The sequence below is a fragment of the Nesoenas mayeri genome (assembly GCF_963082525.1).
Source record: "Nesoenas mayeri genome assembly, chromosome: 14".
Classification (NCBI taxonomy): domain Eukaryota; kingdom Metazoa; phylum Chordata; class Aves; order Columbiformes; family Columbidae; genus Nesoenas; species Nesoenas mayeri.
In genome coordinates, this window is record NC_137556.1 from 8,047,917 (window position 1) to 8,067,508 (window position 19,592).

The 19,592-nt window shown below is 39.9% G+C and overlaps 1 protein-coding gene across 1 annotated transcript; it reads left to right on the top strand.

Moving 5' to 3' along the window:
• Nucleotides 1-237: 237 nt before the first annotated feature.
• GFPT2 (glutamine-fructose-6-phosphate transaminase 2) lies at nt 238-17,102 on the top strand (the record flags this gene model as incomplete). The annotated part of the gene is made up of 19 exons (XM_080353325.1): nt 238-538; nt 5,046-5,153; nt 5,767-5,865; nt 6,515-6,640; nt 7,221-7,279; nt 7,770-7,904; nt 9,313-9,374; nt 10,944-11,023; nt 11,311-11,428; nt 12,108-12,271; nt 12,781-12,876; nt 12,980-13,077; nt 13,414-13,534; nt 13,847-14,004; nt 14,141-14,255; nt 14,859-14,986; nt 15,706-15,873; nt 16,301-16,462; nt 17,058-17,102. The coding sequence occupies 19 exons, from the start codon at nt 238-240 to the stop codon at nt 17,100-17,102; spliced, it is 2,343 nt and encodes a 780-aa protein (XP_080209451.1).
• Nucleotides 17,103-19,592: the final 2,490 nt, after the last annotated feature.

Genomic DNA, 19,592 nt, shown 5'->3' on the forward strand with positions numbered 1-19,592 from the left:
CCCCCGGGCCGCCTCCGTGCCGGGCTCAGCCCCCGCCGTGCAGCCGCTCTCCGGCCAATGAGCAGGGAGACAGGGGCCGAGCCGGCCGCGCTATAAGAGCCGAGGAGGCGGCGGTGGCTGCGTGAGGCTGTCGGGCGAGAGCAGCGTTTCCTGTCAGCGGGACGGACCGTGTGGCGCGACCATGTGCGGTGAGTGACGGGGCCGGGGGCAGCGTGTCCCCGCCGCCCGTCAGGGGCCATGGGCAGCCCGGCCCCGCCGCAGCCCTTGTCCCTCTGGTCGGGACGGAGCTGGGTTCACCGCCGGCCGTGGCGGCATTCGCTGGTAGGAGCGGGGTGCCCGGACAAAGCGGCTGCGCCCGCGTCCGGCCGCCCCTCTGCCGGGGTGCGGGACAAGGGCTGCTCGGGGGTGCCGGGCTGCTCTGCGGTGACTGCGGGTCCCGGGGCTGCGGAAACTCGACGTTGTTGCACCCACAGCGGGTTTTCGGGACCCTGTTTTGTGGGGGTGGGAAGGGGAAGACCGGCTCTTGCGGTGCTGGCAGGTAAAGGTGAAGCTCCTCGTCTGCCCTCTCCTACTGAAGGAAGGTGAGGGCCTTTCGGTCCCCGCAGCCCCGTCTCTCTGTGTCTGCCGTGTCCCTCGGTCTGCTGACGGGAAAACCTCCCGTTCCCTGCCCGGGGGTGCCTGGGCTGCACTGTTAACCTTTGCTCCGGGTCCAGATGCCTCAGTGCATCACTGCTTGGGCTGATAGACACGCTTCTCGATGCCCTTGGCTCTGTCTTTCCTAATCCAGGACAAGGGATTAGTTGTGACTCATTTCCCAGCTGTGGCAATGGGAAGCTTGTGGTTTTCGAACAAAGGTTGTGGAGGAGCTTAATTCTTAGCTGATGGGAGTTTATTCACCTTTATCTAATAAAGATGCGGTGGTGAAGATAATACCCACATCGCGTATACAATTGCTTTGGATCAGATTGAAATAAAAGCATGGGTTCAGAAGCTGCTAATGCAATGTACTTTAGGTATGGAGAAAGTTTTAGTGAAACTTTACCTGTCCCTTCACCGATGGCTCCGCTCAGCTCTGGAAGGATACTTTTGTTGGAAGTAGAAGAACTTGTGCTTGTACTGCTTAGCTGTCGTGAACAAAACCTCTTTTGTGAGATGCAGACTGAAAGTGAGTTGAGTTGCTGCTCCCAAAAATGGGCTTTCTGAGGGAGGTATCTTCCCTGCCTCCACATCCTCAGAAAGAGCAAGGAGTCCAGGAAGCCTCTTTCACTTGAATGGAAGCGTGAGGTGATACCGTTTGAGCTTCTACGTGACAAACTCCGTGTCTTCTAAACAAAACCCCTTCAGGTGCGAGACTTGGCTCAGTGCCTAAGCAAACCAAAGGCATTGGTGGCAAGCAGTGAGCAGTGAGACGTGTGATGGGAGTATCAGAAATCTAGCTTATCTGGGTTGTGTATTGATTGGGAAATGAGGGTGTTAACTGTTAAATGAGTTTGGTAAAACGGTATTGGGGTGGAGCAACTGACTCATTAGGAAATGGCAAAGAGAGCAGCAGATCATGAAGTGCAGGGGGAGCAATGCTAGTGTTCTTCCCATCAACATTTGGAGACCTTTTATGTGACATTTGTCATCATGAAAGATGTCTCATGTATTCCTTGCTATGCTGATCTGCTCTAGGAAGTGCAGGAGTTCTTGAGGTTACAACCAACAGTTTCTAAGTTACTTTTTTGTTTGTTTTTATTTTTGCATATCTTCCTAGGTTTAAGTGTTGAAATTATGTCCTGTTATGTTCTCCCTGGCTTTAGGTAGCACATGAAGATTTAAACCCGTTGTTTTCTGTTTTGAAAATACATAGGTCATTAAATACTGCCATAAACATGCCCTTTAGGAAACAGATTTGAGATGTTAACACACACGTAAGAAGACACTATAGCAAAAGTGTGCAGGTTTAAAACTGGGATAAGGTGATCTTAAACTGATGATTTTTAAGTCAAAATTAATTTTGTCAGGATATGAAGTTGAGACCAGGACTGTCTCAAAGCTAAGTTTCTGTGATCAACAATGTGCTTACCCCAACAGAGGCTTCCTTTTATTTAAAAAACATAATTAATTCTGTTCAAACTCCAAGTATAGGCTGCCCCCTTCTTGATTTTGGGGAAGTTTTGCAATTGCAAGAGTTCTTGTGGATTTTTCCCACAAAAAGTACTCCATTAACTTTTCCTCTTCTTGCCACTCTGCTTGCAGTCTTAGAAGGGGGAGGGGAAACTCTAAAGTCTTGATGTGCATGTAAAAGGAGAGCCTTGCTGTCAGTGTCTGCACCTGATTAAAGTTGGCTTTAGCAGTGATTTAACAACCTTCTGAGTGTGTGATTCTAAAGGTAAGCCATACATGACTGATCTAGCTCTATGCAAACTCTGTAATTATGGAAAATTATAAACTAGATTTAGCATTAAGGTCAAGAGAGCAATGCCCTAGTAAAACACTTCTTTAATGCTTTCATTGGATTCGATGTTTGTATGTATGACTTAGGAAAGTATTTCATTGCTGATGTTGTGCTGACAGATAAACATTACCTTACTTGATACATATCACTTCAACATTGCATTAGCTTAGAGAACATTTGAGTCTTCATTGAGGAGGAGAGATGGAAGCTCTGGAACTGGCATCTAATAGCTTGGGGAGGACATTATAAAGTAACTTTGAGCATCACAAAACTCTCTTATCGTAAGTATGATTCAACAAAGGTTCAGTCATATTGGGTTGCTTCCAGATGGAATTAAGCTACAAGAAGTCTTTATCAAAACTTGTTTCTACAGGGGTTGAGCAATGTGCTTTAAATCCAGCCAAAATGATGACCGAGTAGTGAAGAAAATATGCAAGTGGATAAATCATGAAACAGAAGATTACTAAAGAAGTGGTGCTGAGAGTAAGATTTATTTCCTTTAACTGAAAGAGTTTAGAATATATTCCTTCAGAAGTGAGGCCGCAGCTATTGCCTTCATTGTAAATGGCCTCTGGTGACTTCTGCGCCTCCTAATTTACGTGTGTGGAAGCACAGCTTGAGTTCCCTGGAAACAAGGATCTTTTTAACAATTGCAGCACACTGGTAGCATTGTAAGGATGGTCCCGAAGGAAGGTTTTTCCTGGAGCTCTGTGTAGTAAAAGATGCCACATGGAACATACAAGGCTGATGCATCTTAAATACATTGTGAAATCTGGCCTAAAAAGTAGAGCTGGATGTGAAATGAGGTGTGTAGCAATGTTTTGGAATGATGTTGAGAAATTTATATTGAAGAAATTGAAGAATGCTGCTCTTGAGGTTCGTGGTTAGTGCCAGAGAACGGTAAATATCTGTCTGGAAAAATGATCAAGAAGCTCTCAGTCTAAGGTGACTGAAAAATAATGCCTCAGGTTATATACAAAGTGTCCATGAAAAACAGTATTTAGCTGTTCAAATTCCCAAATACTTCTTTAAATGTAACTATTGTCTTAATATCTCCATTAATGTTGGACACTCTAGAAATAATTAGACTGGGCTCCTCATAAATCTCACTTGTGTAGCTAAAAAGTGCTTTCCACCCTTTAATCCTTCCAAGATAAATTCAGAGAACAGTGTAATAGTCTCTTTAGTCTCACTGTTGAATCAACAGTATTAATGACTTAAGACCAGTGGAGTAACTGGATTCGCAGCAATATTTATAAGGGAGATTTATTGGTGTATCATTAAACTGCTTCTTCACAACAGCCATTTACAGTTCAAAAGCCTTAATTGAAGGGGAAGAGGGTGTTAAATTTCAAACAAAGGCTTTATTTAAAACACTTGCTTGTCTGAACTGCTTATCTGTTGAGCTCTTAAGTCTGGTTTTTGCTCACTGAAGTCTCCAGTCCTGACTTGTTGCTTGGAGAAACTCTTGAAACAGTGAAATTAGATGCTTCTGTTTGATTGGGGTACAGATGATGAGACTTAATAAAAAGGCCTATTCTATCCTTATAAATGCAGAAGTCCTATCAAGAGCAGCAGGCAAAGGAATGGTGGTGTTTTCCTTTGCAGGTGACCTTTTTATTACACCTTTTCTAAAGATAAAACAGCACACCCAAACTCTTTCTAATTTCAAAAAAACCACTTTTGTAGTATTGCCTTCAAAAAAAAAAAGCAACCAAATTGGGGTGGGGGGAAACCATCCCCAAAGCTAAAACAGCCATGTCTTGGTTGATCTTGGTTGATGACTGGTCTGTTGAGGAGCAGGGGGTCAGGGCTGCAGACTCTTGCGGGCTCTGTTTGCCCAGCAGACAAGGAGGGAGTTCACGTCCCTGCCCCGGCGGCTGTGCCAGCACTGACCTGATGGGCGAGCAGAGGGATCTGGTGTCTCCAGCTGGGTTTGGCAGGCAGCGCAAAGGGGGAACGTATGGATTTTGGGTGACCCTGGTTTTGTCTTCTCTTTCTTTCCTTTGTTGTCCTATCCTTTTGACTTCTACCCTTTCTTTATATTTTTCTTCTCTATTTTCTTGCTGCTGAAGTGACTGTTGTATACAGGATTAAGCTGGAGCTTTTCAGAAATAGATGCTGTGCGTCGTACCTACCCGTGGGTATTTAAGGCCATGACTTCGATTACAAAAGTCTCCTTGTGTTAGTACTGGTGAATATATTCCTTCTTTGAATGTCTGGGTTTAGATCTGGATATGAAATAGATTACAATGTTCTCATTTTCATCTGCGGTTTTCATGAAAGGTAGATTTTATTTTTTTTAGGCTCTCTCAACTGTTTAACTCTTGGTAGGTAACATGAGGGGAGTGAAACTGGCCAGGAAAGCGTCTGCGTTGCGTGGTGAAAATAAGGGTCCTGATTCCTTTACTGTATTTGAATTCTTTCTATTTAAAAATCCAGTAGGAAGAATTGTACTAAAGAGGAGGTTGGATCCCCCTAGGACCTCACTGTGGTACTGTTTTTTAAGACCCTTTAAAATGAGTTTGAAGGGATGCAAACTCAAACAAACAAACAAAAAATCTTTGCCTCTCTTTCACCCCCTTCCTCTTTTCTCTTTGAACAGGAATTTTTGCTTATCTAAACTACAGAGTGCCTCGGACTCGAAAGGAAATATTTGAAACCCTGATAAAAGGATTACAGAGGCTGGAATACAGAGGATATGACTCTGCAGGTATGTACGTTAACGCAATAAATTCATTTTAGCAACCAATAGCTACTTCTGTGACTTTCTGGATACTTTCAACTTCTGCTTGTTGGATTTTTTTTTTATCCTGCAGATTAAAATATCAGAACTAATTACCTTGATTCTTGGAGTTTCTTCCCTCAGGACTTGACTGTTTAGCTCTTTAATCAGATGGTGGTTGAAGCTTAGTTCACCTAAGCAAAGCAAACAGGGCATGGGGAAGGTGACCTCCATACAGGGTCATGTAGTTTGTGCCTCAGCCATTTTTGTGCATGAGAGTCCCAGTTAAAGGATGAGGAAGATTAACCTTGTCTTTAAATTTGAGTTGGCTGATTTCATTGGGCAAAACATATCTGTCTATCCTTGAGCAAAATTTGAGATGGCTCATGCGTATTTTCATCTATGCAGTGGATATAGACTTTATCTGGTTTGATTTGAGCATACAGAGACATAGCGACAGACTTCAAGCCCATCCCTTTGAAGGATAATTTTAAAATAATTGTTTCACTAGTGTGTGCTTGACTGTATGGATTTTCTCAGCGTTTTTTAATCCAGTGAATTTCGTGCTTTAAATAACACTTGTGACTGTCCTGCATTGTAGGAGTGGCAATTGATGGAAATAATAATGAAGATAAAGAAAGGTTCATCAAACTGGTTAAGAAAAGAGGAAAAGTAAAGGCCCTGGAAGAAGAGTTGTACAGTAAGTGCCTTTAAAATTACCCCTTTACTTTGGTCTACGAGTCGGATATCATCTGATCTCAGCAGAAAGTCAGACCATGAAATTACAGTTATGATTTTGTACCAGAAGTAACTGCATGGTATAATCCAATGGCAGTTAAATTATTTGTGCCCCCCAAATCTGCACTTGAAAAGCAAGCTGATCTTTAGGTCTAGTGCTGTGAACGTATCAGCCTGCTCCTCTTTCTTTTGATTGCTCCATTGTTCAACACCTGGGCTTCCTTTGTGCTTTACTGGGAAGATTTTTGTGCTTGGTAGCTGAAATGTCAAAACATGGACTCTGACAGAATTTACAACGATTTAAGCAGCTGGCTGTCTTCACAATCTGCTTTATGCAGCGCTTCCATCTGTGAAGAACTGAAGTTGTGTTTTAATACGTTTACATTATGATTTGTAGTGATGTGCTCCGTTAACTGTTGGTATTGGCTGAAAATGCTTAAGTCTTGGCAAACAAAGTTTTAACCACAGTAGCTTTAATGTAAATGTAAAGAAAGCAAATGGTTTAAAAGAAAGCCAGAAGATAACTGTAAGAATTCTTGTTGTGTTTTACTAGTTATGTGTGTGTGCGACTCAACTTTAAATAGTCAGTAAACTGAGTTTCTTGTGTATAGAACAAGATGACCTGGATTCAGAAGCAGATTTTGAAACACATTTTGGAATTGCTCATACCCGCTGGGCGACCCATGGAGTACCAAGTGCAATAAACAGTCATCCTCAGAGATCAGATAAAAGGAATGGTATGTAATCTCTGGAACTGGATGAATCTGAAATGGTTGAACCCACATAGTACATACGCAGTCTCTTCTTACGAGCGTTGTGATATCTGTTCTTTTATACTAGGGCTAAGCTGTTGCTATTCTATGTGGGTTAGACACTCTAACAATAAAATAGCCTCTTGTGAGGCTAAAGTAAAACTGTAAAAGATTAATGAGGTCTGGTTTCTGAAAACTGATACAAGTTAGTCAAAGGCCAACATTCTTGTTTTAAAAGGTAAGACTGAAAATGTAAGTGCATCAATATTATCTGGGCTGGAAAAGGGAGATTTCATATAGTTTTTCACTTGAGATGACTTGGTGATGTTCTACTGGGTGTCAGTTAAAACTGTCTTGATGATTTGGAACAATCTCCATATGCCTTCAGAATTTGTAATCTTCTGCTTTCTGTTGTCCATGTTATGATAAACTGTAGGTCTGAAAGCTATAGCAGATAGTTTCTAGTGTACTTCTAAGCTTTTTTCCCTCTAATTTTGTGTTCTGAGTTAAATATCTTAATTTTCTGTTACTGATGTGTGTGTATATATATTTTTTTTCATTTTAGAATTTGTTGTTATCCATAATGGAATCATCACAAATTATAAGGACCTGAGAAAGTTTCTGGTGAGTCTATGGCAACTTGATTCTAAAACTAGAATGTTAATGCCCCACCAACTACTGTCAGATCTTTCATGACTTTGTTGGAATCTGAATTCAAGTGTCTTGGTATCATCTATAAAGTAGTAGCATGAAGAAGTCTGCCTAATAGTAACACACAGGAGCTGATGAAGTGCAATATATTCTAAATGCAAAGTACTTAATGAGTAGAGAGCAATTTGCACTCAGCTTCTTGGAGAGGGCATGTGAAGTGGAATCCCTCCTATCTCTTATTGCTTGACAGATGCTAAGCAAGTCTCACTACATGTCTTATTACAATATTTCAGAAAGAGTAGCTGTGACAGGATAAGTCTTTATATTTTGTCGATAATGCTATGAATCCACTAGTCCAGCATTGTGTTCCAGGCAGTCTGTCTTACTGTGCAGTTCTGGTGGGAGGCAGCTGGAAAGCTCTTCAGTGTTTCTTGCCTTCTTACTCTTCTGTATGGTATTTCAGGAGAGCAAAGGCTATGAATTTGAATCTGAAACAGATACAGAAACAATCCCCAAATTGATCAAATACATGTATGACAACAGAGAGAGTGAGGACACCAGTTTTTCAGCCTTGGTAGAAAGAGTTATTCAACAGTTGGTAAGTGGGAAGCTCCTTTTTTTCCTCTACTACAGTATAAGCTATTTGTGGAGTTCCTTAGTATACTGCATTCAGATACTCTGTGGGAGTCCTGAGAAGGTGCTGCCAATGATGCTTTTGGCCTCTAAACAGTGCTTAATAGACCAAGAAATTAAAATTTTGGAAACTTCCAAGGCTTTTCAATGATAAACTTTTAAATTGCAATGTTTTTTGTTTGGTGGTTTAGGTTTTGTTTGGTGGTTTAAATGAAGTTATCACATTTTTTTAATAAAGCAGCTTAATTAAAATTGTAGGAGCCTCTGGGAGTTGAAATCTCTTATAAATGGCAGTGTGTTCTTAAAGGCTATTCTGATCATGTTAGAACACTGCTGTGATTCAAGTTTGTCTAATAATGTGCCTTGGCTCCCATATTTGGAAAGAGATCAACAAGCTGTACTGATTCATGGTGTAGCTGGTTTCCAAACTGTCAAGTGGGAATCTACTGTTACTTAGTATACCAACGCTTAAAAACTTCGATAGCTGCATTGCAAACGTGGAGAAAGCTCCCTTTGTTTCCTTCCCCAGGCTCCGGGCAGATGTTTTCCCTCCCCTTCCTGCAGTTTCTTATACTCTTCTCACCTCCCCTTGCTCCTGTAAAGCAGCTCTGTGGGATTCCCTTAGAGCAGAGCTGGAAAGCACATGCAATAGAGGCCTGTGTGGGTCAAGAGGGAATAGTGGTGCTGGCACCCAGTTGTGGGGAAGGGTGACTTCAGGTGACAGATCAGAGCAGCCTCAGCCTGGAGTCCTGTGAGAGGAGAGAACGTGACCATCTCTTTTCTCTTTGCAAAGTTGGTGGGGGCTTTTGCTCCTGCTTTTGGAATACTCCTCAAATTTGCAAACTGCATTAATACTATAGAGTAGTTGGTTGTGTGTTCCTGTTTTTGTTCTGCTGTTGTGGATTTTCTGTTTTTCTTTCCTTTTTTTTTTTTTTTTTAAATACATTATTGGGAATTTGCTGCTTAAACTAGAAGTACCAACTTTGACATTTTAGCTAAAAATGCACGATGAAATGCAGCTACATGCACATTCTTATTAAAAGTCTTTCTAAAAGTAAACGCCTAACAGTTTTCATGTTGATTACCCGTAATATCTCAGAGATTTTTGTAACCACGCATTAGAAGATATTGGTTTTATTTGTAAAGAGGCACTCCTCAGCCTTCAGCCCTTGTACTGTTAAGTGCATGTTGGCTTGTTCTGCTCTGACCAATTCCTTTAAAGGTCTGCCCTCCAGGGAGAGATTCCTGATAGCAGTAAAGAGCTTTCCTTCACAGCCTCCTCAGGAAGAGGGGCCCCAGTTTAATGAGATGCAACTAATTGAGATAAGTTGTTTAGGCATTTTCTTCCTCTCTTCTGTTTGCATGGTTTCCAGGAAGGTGCTTTTGCATTGGTTTTCAAGAGCATCCATTACCCGGGTGAAGCTGTTGCTACCAGGTTAGTAGAAGTCCGCTTTACACATAATTCATGCTCTTTTTTTACATTAAAAATAGTACTAGCATCTCTTAAAGACCCAAATACTGATGTTTAAAGTGCTTACTTAACCAGAACTCAGAAGGTAGGTAGATGCACTAGTGGAATCCTTGTGAAGTGCAGCAAAACTCTGCTGAGCGTTTCAACTGACTATTAAATATAACTTAATTTGAGATGTGCTGACTGCAAGTCACAGAATTTCCAGAGGCTTGTGTTGATTCTCTGTAATCTCTTACTTGTGTTTTTTTTCTTAATAAATTAGCTGTGACTACTCACTTTTTGAGGATGCAAAGACAGTAGTGAAAAGTAATCAGGTGATGTTTTCTTGTGTTGTGCAAATACACTTCTGGTTGGAGATCATCCAAATTACACACTCAGAAGAAAGTACCACTGACAAACTTATTCCCATAGTCTGTCCTTTTTCCTGTTACAGTGCGTCTATAAAAAAAGCTCAGTGTATCTTCTGTTTCTAAAATTGTATTAAGAGTGTGCTAATAGTTTTTCTGTATGTAAAATGGGAGGGAAAGGGTTCAATTTTACTTCACATTGAATAAAGACAGAGAAGTATGTTCAGGTTCACTAAAAAGCCATCATACTAATAGGTTATACAAATAGTGTTCTATAGCTGTCATAGCATCTATGAGAGTTTTCTGTATAAGTTCTACTTTTATTTATGACTTGGAAAACAACTTTCAGGAAATGTAAAGATATTAAAGTAGCAAGTGAAGTAGCTTTGGGAATAAAGACTGTTTTATACTACCATCAAAAAGCCCATTGCTTCTGGGGCCTAAAATAGGGCTATATTAAAATTGTGAAAAAGCCAACTGTACCTCTCTAACTGGAGAACATCTTCTGAAGTGAACTATTCTATATGTGGCTCAGGTTTGGATTTTTAGGAGTGAAGGGATTAAGAGAAGCTAAATTTGTAATCTGAGGTGTTGGAGGGTAAATTACTCTTTTATTCCTGTGAGTTTGTTGGTTTGTGTTTTTTTGGTTTTGTTTTGGTTTTTTTTATGAAGTTCTTCAATGTGGCACGTGATACATATAATTAAAAAATTATCTTAGTATTCTACAGTTTCAGAGATGCAGTTAACATTTCTGAGTTTAGAAGGCTAAAAGGTGGAACAGTGTTTGAATAGTGAAGAGTGACAGAGCTTATTGCTGGCTCACTTTAGAGGCAGAGTAAGCTTTGTTTAAAAACAGTATTCAAAGTGATGCCTGTATTAAGCTGTTTTGAAATTAGTGGAAGGGAAACAACTACTTCATATACATTTTCCTCTACCTGGATGTAGTTCATGGGGAAAGAATCATCAAGGCGTATGATGCTCATTCACATAATAATATTTTGTGAATCTTACAGAAACAAACAAAGTTTATATAGCTCCTGCCATTTAACGGCTTTAGGATCAGGGTTGAGAAGGATCTTCCTATTTGGGAAGCTAGATGGGATATTGCCTTTCAACTTCACAGATGTCCTTTGATTTCTTTGTATGCAACTTTCTCTTTATAAACTTGTGTGTTTTCTCTTTGTAGGAGAGGAAGTCCATTGCTCATTGGGGTTAGAAGCAAGTACAAGCTCTCCACTGAACAGATTCCTGTTTTATATGGAACATGTAAGTTGATAAATCCTATTACGTTATTTTTAAGAGCTAAAATTATTTTTACTTTATAATTAGAAATTAGGTTAATTGGTCTTTGTACTATCAAACTACTAGCTGGTGCCCCAAATAACTTCTTAGTTGAGGATATTTTATTTTTATACTACTGAATGCATAGTTCTTGTAAAATTCCCATTCCCCAAAATACTTGCATGATCGTGATACCTTGAACCTGTATAGTCTATAATCTCTAACTGGAACAGACCTGCTTTTGCTTTTAAAGTGTCTCATTTCTTTAATAGGCAACATTGAGAATGTGAAGAACATATGCAATTCCCGAGTGAAACGACTGGACAGCTCTACCTGTCTTCATGCTGTTGGGGATAAGGCAGTAGAATTTTTCTTTGCTTCGGATGCAAGGTAGTAAGAGTACTTAAATGCTTCTCAAAATATTGTTTTACTTAGAAGTGAGATAGCTCTGGAAATCTTATTCTGTCTTGCTGCTGTACAATTGTCTTCTGATAGGACAGCTTCCAATCCAGGTAATTTAATAAAACCTACAGGCTCAGGTACTTGAAAACTCTAAAGGCTTGACATCAGCATTCGAACTGTAAATATCTGTCAATTGCGGATCTCTATGTAAAATAAATCCAGTGTAGGAATGTAAGTTCCATACAAATAGACACTATCAGCTGAGTATTTGGGCAGAATATAGGTTAGTCTGGATTTGGGCATTTTAATCCAGCTATCAGAGGAGGAAATAGTGGTGGTGTTCCAAACTTAGCAGTGACCTGGACATCAGGTACACGTTTGTCTCTCTCAGAAGCAAGATCCTGACCTTAGGGGTCCAGCAGAGACCCTGGAAGGCAAGATCCAATCAGCAGGAGCTTGCTGTTGTGAGATGCTGTGGTTCCTGTGAGAGTGCAGGAGGAGCAGCAGATGGAGCCATATCCTTTAAGATGGCTCTATCTAGTTATATCCAAAAGGAAGATAATAGGGGGGCTGGAAGTGTGATGTGGGGTAGTTGATCGCTTTGGAGAGTGCTGCTACCAGCTCCGACTGACGTGTCAGGTTTGTCTTGCTTCTGTTTTTACTGTAGTGCTATCATTGAGCACACCAACAGAGTGATTTTTTTAGAAGATGATGACATTGCAGCAGTAACTGATGGGAAGCTTTCAATACACCGTCTCGAGCGTTCAGCTAGTGATGATCCTTCCCGGGCCATCCAAACCTTGCAGATGGAATTGCAGCAAATCATGAAGGGTGGGTTGAAACATCCGTAAATCGGTATCACTAAAGATAAATAATTACTGAATGTTTTTGTAGTAGATAAGGCAGAAAACTGCCAATTTGTTGTGAAAATGAGCTGATATTATTTGTACTGTGAGCTGGCAATTCAAAGCTTTAAGACCAAGTGAAGACAGGTAGTATGGGACCCTGCCCACTTCTAGCCTTGGGAAGGTCCTAGATACTCCATGTTAACGTGTTGTTGTAGTTGTTGGCAAACTTTGTAAACTAAAAACTGAAGTGGAACAGATAAGTTTATTTTAAAAGGGGTTCAGTTACTTTGTCAGTGTTGGGAAATGAAACCAACCTAATAAAGAGAACTACCAGTCCCTTCTTTCTTCTCACCTACTCCTAAGCTTAAGCTAACAAGGTCAAATTAGCATGCTACCACAGGTCATCTTAAAAGTCATCTCTTTGTAACTATAATAGGCTTTAAATTGCAAACTGTGTACCTAAGTATTACCGTGTAATGTTTTTCTCAACAGGTAACTTCAGTGCATTCATGCAAAAGGAAATTTTTGAGCAACCAGAATCAGTTGTCAATACGATGAGGGGCAGGGTGAATTTTGAGAGCAGCACAGGTAACTCAGAACAGGCATTCAGGTTGCACTAAGCCTGCAAATTTTGCATGTATTAACTAGAAAACAACATATTCCGTTGATATGCTTGTTTGTTTGTTCACAGTTCTGCTGGGGGGCCTGAAGGATCATTTGAAAGAAATCAGAAGATGCCGAAGACTGATCATTATTGGCTGTGGCACCAGTTACCACGCTGCAGTAGCTGTATGTTCAGCCTTAGCTGAAATGCTTCTAGTTGCTGGGGTTTTAGACAACAGCTCTTCATCTGCTTTTTATTCTATATCTTAAACTTTGCCTTTCATTGAGCCATCTCACCCTTTTACTTAGCTTTCCTTGGTGCCACATTCCTTATTAATGCTCCAGTGGTGTTACCTGCTATGCTAGAAATTAACTTCTTTCACCTCGTTTTTTGAAGCTCTAAGTGAGCTGTAATTATCAACTTTTGTAATAAGAATCTGTTTAGATTATCACTCATTCTTAAGATGTCAAGACTTTTATGGGTGGCAATATTAATAAATATTGTGTGCTGCTTGAATACAGACTCGACAAGTATTGGAAGAATTAACTGAATTACCAGTGATGGTGGAACTTGCTAGTGACTTCCTGGATAGAAACACACCTGTATTCAGAGATGACGTGTGCTTTTTTATAAGTCAGTCAGGTGAGCTGCTCTTACTGCTTCTCTTCAGTGGAGTGAAAACTGTAGAGAAGTACAAAATCCAATTATTTATTACTTGTTGCATGTTTCAAAGGAAGATGATGGTTAATGGGCCAGGTTTGTCTTGAATAAAAATTTTTCCGACTTGATTCAAATTTATAGATAGTGGGTGAGTGCTGAAATATTGTTTTCAGTTGCATTTTGCATTGTGTGAGTGCAGTTATTTAGAACACACTTGTGTAGAATTTTCATGCTTTTCAGGAATCATTATTATTATTCTCTGTCAGCCAAAAGGCAAATGTAAATGTTTTCCAGGTGAAACTGCGGATACGCTTATGGCCTTGAGGTATTGTAAAGAACGTCGTGCTCTAACAGTTGGCATCACAAACACAGTCGGAAGCTCAATATCCAGGGAGACGGACTGCGGGGTACATATCAATGCAGGACCCGAGATAGGTGTGGCAAGCACAAAGGTAATTGCTGCTCAGTGTTTGACTTTCATACATCACCCCTGTGGAATCCAATTAAACTTTTAATGGTAGCACTTCAAACTGAGATCATACTCACTCTCTGCAGACCTAGCTGCTGAATGGTTTGTTTTGTCTGCAGGCTTATACGAGCCAATTCGTCTCTCTTGTAATGTTTGGCCTAATGATGTCTGAAGATAGGATTTCACTGCAGAAAAGGAGACAAGAAATCATTAGTGGACTAAAGTCACTGCCAGGTATTTTGATATTTTGGGATTGAGGAGGGATAGGGGATGTTGTTTAATGGGCAATGTAAAATACTACTTCGGGATGTTTCTTTCTTAAGTTTCACTCTCCCCCTCCTCCTGAAAGGTGGGCAATACTAGAAAAGTGGACTTTTAGTTTCTGCACTATTTGACAATTTTACAAGTACCCTTCCAAGAAACTTGGCAGGAAGATCAGAATTTTCATGGGTTCAGTTTTCTCATTACAATAAGGTAGTTTTGTATCAGCAGTATTACTTGATCTCCTAAATTGATTATTTGAAATTGTTAAAGCATTTCACTTTAAATCAGGGTAGACAAAAGGAAACTAATTCAAGGTGACTTTAAAACAGGCGTTCATGACATGAACACTGGTATGAGCACTGGTTAAACCGATAGTTGCTTTAAATTTCTTACTGTAAATACGACTGGAGAAAAGCCTCCTTAAACCGCAGGCAAAGGTGCAAAGTTAATGGTTGAATTACGTTAAGCATATTTGTTCTAATAGCTCATTGGAACATCTTACTACAAGCAAACTATTTTTTTCCAATTAAAAAAGGGAGGATTTCTATATGTGCTTTTTATGTTCTGCAACAGAGATGATTAAAGAAGTCTTGTCCTTGGATGAGAAGATACATGATTTGGCTCTTGAACTGTACAAACAAAGATCACTGCTGGTTATGGGTCGTGGATATAATTATGCCACTTGTCTGGAAGGAGCTCTGGTAGGAACTTCTTAATATTGTTGGATGTTATTTCAAATGAGCTTTTGTAGCTTCTGCAACACAGTTTATTTCTAACACTTCATTACAATTAAATTCTGCTGTAGTGAAACTGCTATCTATAACTAAGAGCATTTAGTTCCGTTGGATTGAACAAATACATAAGGTGAACGTAGATACAATACTGGTTTCTTGTTTCTTTCACACATAAATGCAGTTTTTAATGAGTCTATTAAAAAAAAAGACAAGAAACAAACCATTTAAAATGCTGACCCTTTTGAAAATATCAGAAAAACACAATGTACTGGTGTTCAAATGAGATGCTGGTGCAGGGAATGCATAAATTACATTATGAACATTCTGTTGGAATGGACCCATAGCAATCTCTCACACAAGTCTGAAATGTTAAAAGTAGACTGAATTAGCCAAGCTTGTGCTGGGTCTTTGGTTCTTAAAATTCCTGTTGATTACTCCATTTCTTTATCTTCAAATGCAGGTGCACGGGCAAGCTCTCCTTGCACCAGCAGCCTGCTGGAAATCCCAGCAGACAAGCTTGGCTGTTTTCACTGTTAACTCATCTTTGAAAACACCATCTTGATACTGTGTGTCTGTATTTAAGTGTCAGATATGCAGCCTTGCTGTTTTGCTTCTTCTGGCTTTTATTTCTCATCCCATTTACTGGTAACTTCATGTTGGGTGGTTTGTCTTTTTGTTGGTTTTAGAAAATAAAAGAAATCACCTATATGCATTCTGAAGGTATCCTGGCTGGTGAGCTGAAACATGGGCCGCTAGCCCTAATAGATAAACAAATGCCTGTAATCATGGTGATAATGAAGGATCCTTGTTTCACCAAGTGCCAGAATGCCCTGCAACAGGTCACTGCTCGACAGGTAAGCTGTTGAGCTAATGCAATGTCATAGGGAAAGAGATTGTTCGTGTTGTATTGCTGCTGACTGTACCTCAGAAAAAATGATGCATTTGTGATATTTTTCCTAATTATTAAGTTATAAATAAGATGCTATATCTGCATTGTAGGTTGCCATTAAAGGTTAACACCAGCAGTGCAAACTGACTAGGGGGGGGGGGGGTGGTTTGTTTGGCTTTTTTTGTTTGTTTTGAAGCAAATGGAATAACTTTGAAACTCCAGAAAGTTGAAAACATTCGAGTCTCACAAACCAGTGGATGACAAAAGTCATTATGCAAGACTGGCAGTTGTATTTGTTAGCTACGTGTCTTCAGACATACTACAGTCACACTCTGGACCAATATTTTGAAGCAGTTCTAAGCCAGCTTAACGCTGCAAAATTTTACTTTCAGGGTCGTCCAATCATTCTGTGTTCCAAAGAAGACACAGAAAGCTCAAAATTTGCCTATAAAACCATCGAGCTGCCTCATACAGTTGACTGCCTTCAAGGAGTCTTGAGTGTTATTCCTCTCCAGTTGCTTTCGTTCCACCTGGCTGTTCTCAGAGGATACGACGTAAGTGCTTTCTATGTTTAGCACTCTAGTTAGTGCGGTTTTGAACTTCCTCCGACCAGTGTACAGTGAGACACCCAGTTATATGGCACATCTAACAAAGAACTGTGGTAGTGCGGCCTACAGCGACTGTGGTAGTAGAGGCAGCATTTCAGTGATGATTCTTTAGCTTTATACTTCTTAAATTTGTATCCTTCTAAAAAAATTATAAAGATAATTTGCTTGGTTTGAGGGAAAATAGGACTTTTTCAGATAACTAGATCTTAAAATGTGATATTGCACTTAAATGTAAAATAGTTAAGTGCTTTATCCAGCTTAGGTTGTTGATGCTAGCGAGGTGTGTCAGTTGGTAGTGATGACTGCTTTGGAAAATCACTCTGTGCAAAACAAATATGTATTTCTTGGGAGAGTTTGGAAGCAAGGATGAATTCAACAGTGAGTCATTATCTGCAGATCTGTAGTCTCTTGTGTGTGTTAATGTGTCTAGAATAAAGCAGAACTCATTAGGAAGTCTGAAAAAAGCACACTAAATGAACTGTCAAATGCAGAATGTGTGTTTTGCTCTGTCAAATACTGAAAGTCTGTCTCTTCATTCTAGGTGGACTTTCCAAGAAATTTGGCCAAATCTGTTACTGTAGAATAAGATCCAAGAACAGCTGATGTTTTTGTCACCAGATGTCTGAGTTACACTTGTAGAAATGTGTTGTTCTGAACTGATAGGTACACGTTTTTCTAAAGAGAATGACAGTGCTAACTGGAAAGTGTCAGAAGGATTTATCTTTCAGCTTTAAAAGCTCTTGATGTGCCTTGTACCCAAGTGCTTTTGCTCACAGCAAATACTCTTGTAAGTCCTGAAGTTGCCAAAGAAGATAAAAATTGTTTACACATGGTATACTGAATGAACTTTTCTACTGTGCAATATATATATATGTACAGCTCTCTTCAGAGTAACTGTGAACATTTTTTTAGCCTACACTACTTAACTAGTTTTAAAAATATAGTATTTATAACTACAGTTGTATAGCTTTTTTAAGTTATTTTTATAGTACATTACTTATCTGTAGCATGGGTAATGCTCAGAATGTAAGTACTGAGCGTGCTGACACTTGTGTACAGTTGTCAGGGGGTTTTTTTTGTTGTTACTTCGGCCTCAAACTGGAACTTTGTTGTCCCTCTTCCTTTCCAGCTTCCCCTCCCCTCTTTGTATCTGTGTTTTGTATTTAATCAGTCTTTTGCAAAGCTCTTCTGTGGCTGCAAATTCCCAACGACGTTCTAAAATTCTGCTTCTTTCAACTAAATATTTGAAAAGCAAGAGCAACATTTTGTTTTGTATGCCACCCCAGCTCTTATTTGCACAACATGTACAGTGCAACAAAGTAAGGGAACTGAATGTCTTGCAAGTGGTATTTCTGTTTGAAGAGTGTACAATGAAGTTAAAATGCAATTAAAAGATCATATAATTCTTCTTGTTTCATGTGTTTTCAGTGGGTTTGTTTGTTTTTAACTTTAGGACTCCTCATCTCAGGTCTGAATGCAGGTGCAACACCACAGTACTCTGATCCAAGTAGGAGAGAGTGTTCTTCCCTAGTCTTGCCTAAATCCTGGTATCAGAGTTCTTTCCTCTGTTTCTTGGGTTAGTTCTTTCTGCTTTTAATATAGTATCTACACTACAGATATTGGAATATATGTAAAAAAAACCCAACACCCTATACAACCAAATAAGAGAATACCAAGTACATCTTCAAGCTAGGACTAAAGCCCTGTTTTATTAAGATATATATTTACAAAAGCACGTTTTACTATCTGAACTTTACACACTGAACTGAAGAGCAGTAGGAAACATTTATAAAGCTCAAAGAAATCAGGTAGGTAGACACATGAAGTTCTCTGCTCATTTGTTATGTTAAAACAGTCAGTAATTTCTGTTTTCTGCATTTTAGTAACTAAATCCTACTTTGTGGGATTCCTCTGCAGGTTTGCTTCTAAATGGAGATGTTTGAATGCTTATGTAGGTTAATAGCTTGAAAGTGTTACACTAGCTAGTTGTAATAGGAGCTTCTTACTGGAAACAGCTCTAGTACTTTTTATAACCCCAAATCCTAATGAAAAGCATAGTGCTAATCTGACCTAGATGTCAAGTAGATGTAGCTCAGTATCCAACATGTTTTAGTGCGAAGGCCCCTTTTATTGTCTGTCTAGAACAAATCATAGAACAGACAACAATAGAGCAAGACAGTCAGTTGCCGTGAAGGACAGCAGCAGGTAGCATCTTGCCTGTGTCCAGTTTCCAATTTTGTCTCCAGAGAAATTAATGGGCCACAGAGGCAGCATAAGTCAGTGTGCTAGAAACTTGGGGGAGCTGCACTTTATGGAATGATAGGATCCTAATCCTATGGGCCTTCCACTCAAAAAAGCCACAGTTAGGGAAAAAAGCATGCAAGGAAAAAAAAAAATGAAAATAGGAAACAAAAAACCCAGCAAAACTGCAATCTCCAGCACGTACCACAAGTCCTTGTTAGATGACAAAACAGAAGTACCCCCTGAACTAGATTCTAGGACCTCCTGTCCCAAACTCAACCACACTGTAGACCAAAGAAACAAGCTAGAACCTCCTCTAGACCCAATAGGTTAGCCAGAACCCGCTCTAGACCTGCCAAGTGAGTTAGAACCTGCTTTAAAGCACACCACCCCCAACTCCAGAATTCATACCGACTCTAAACATGATGGCACCAACACCACCCTGGCTCTACAAACAACCAACCCAACCTCTGGAACAGACCTGGACTCCAGGGACAGCCCAGGCTCTAGGGCCCCATATCTAATGTCAACAGCAAACACATTATTTTCCCCTTTTCAAGTATGGGCATAGGAAGATGCAGGTCACCCAGAGGGCTGATATAAGGAAGTTCATGCAGTGTTGATGAATACCACCTGATCACCCGATGGTAACTTCATTTCAACAGGAATATATGCCAGATAAAGATGGATAAAGCCGAAAGGTAGAAGGTTATCCGTTAATAACATCCTCAACAACGCTCTCTGAGTTTCTAGTACATTACAGAGCACAAATTTAGGACAACAAACTGTCATAGCTTTTCTTTTGAAATTAATTCATATTTTTACTAAACTTAGG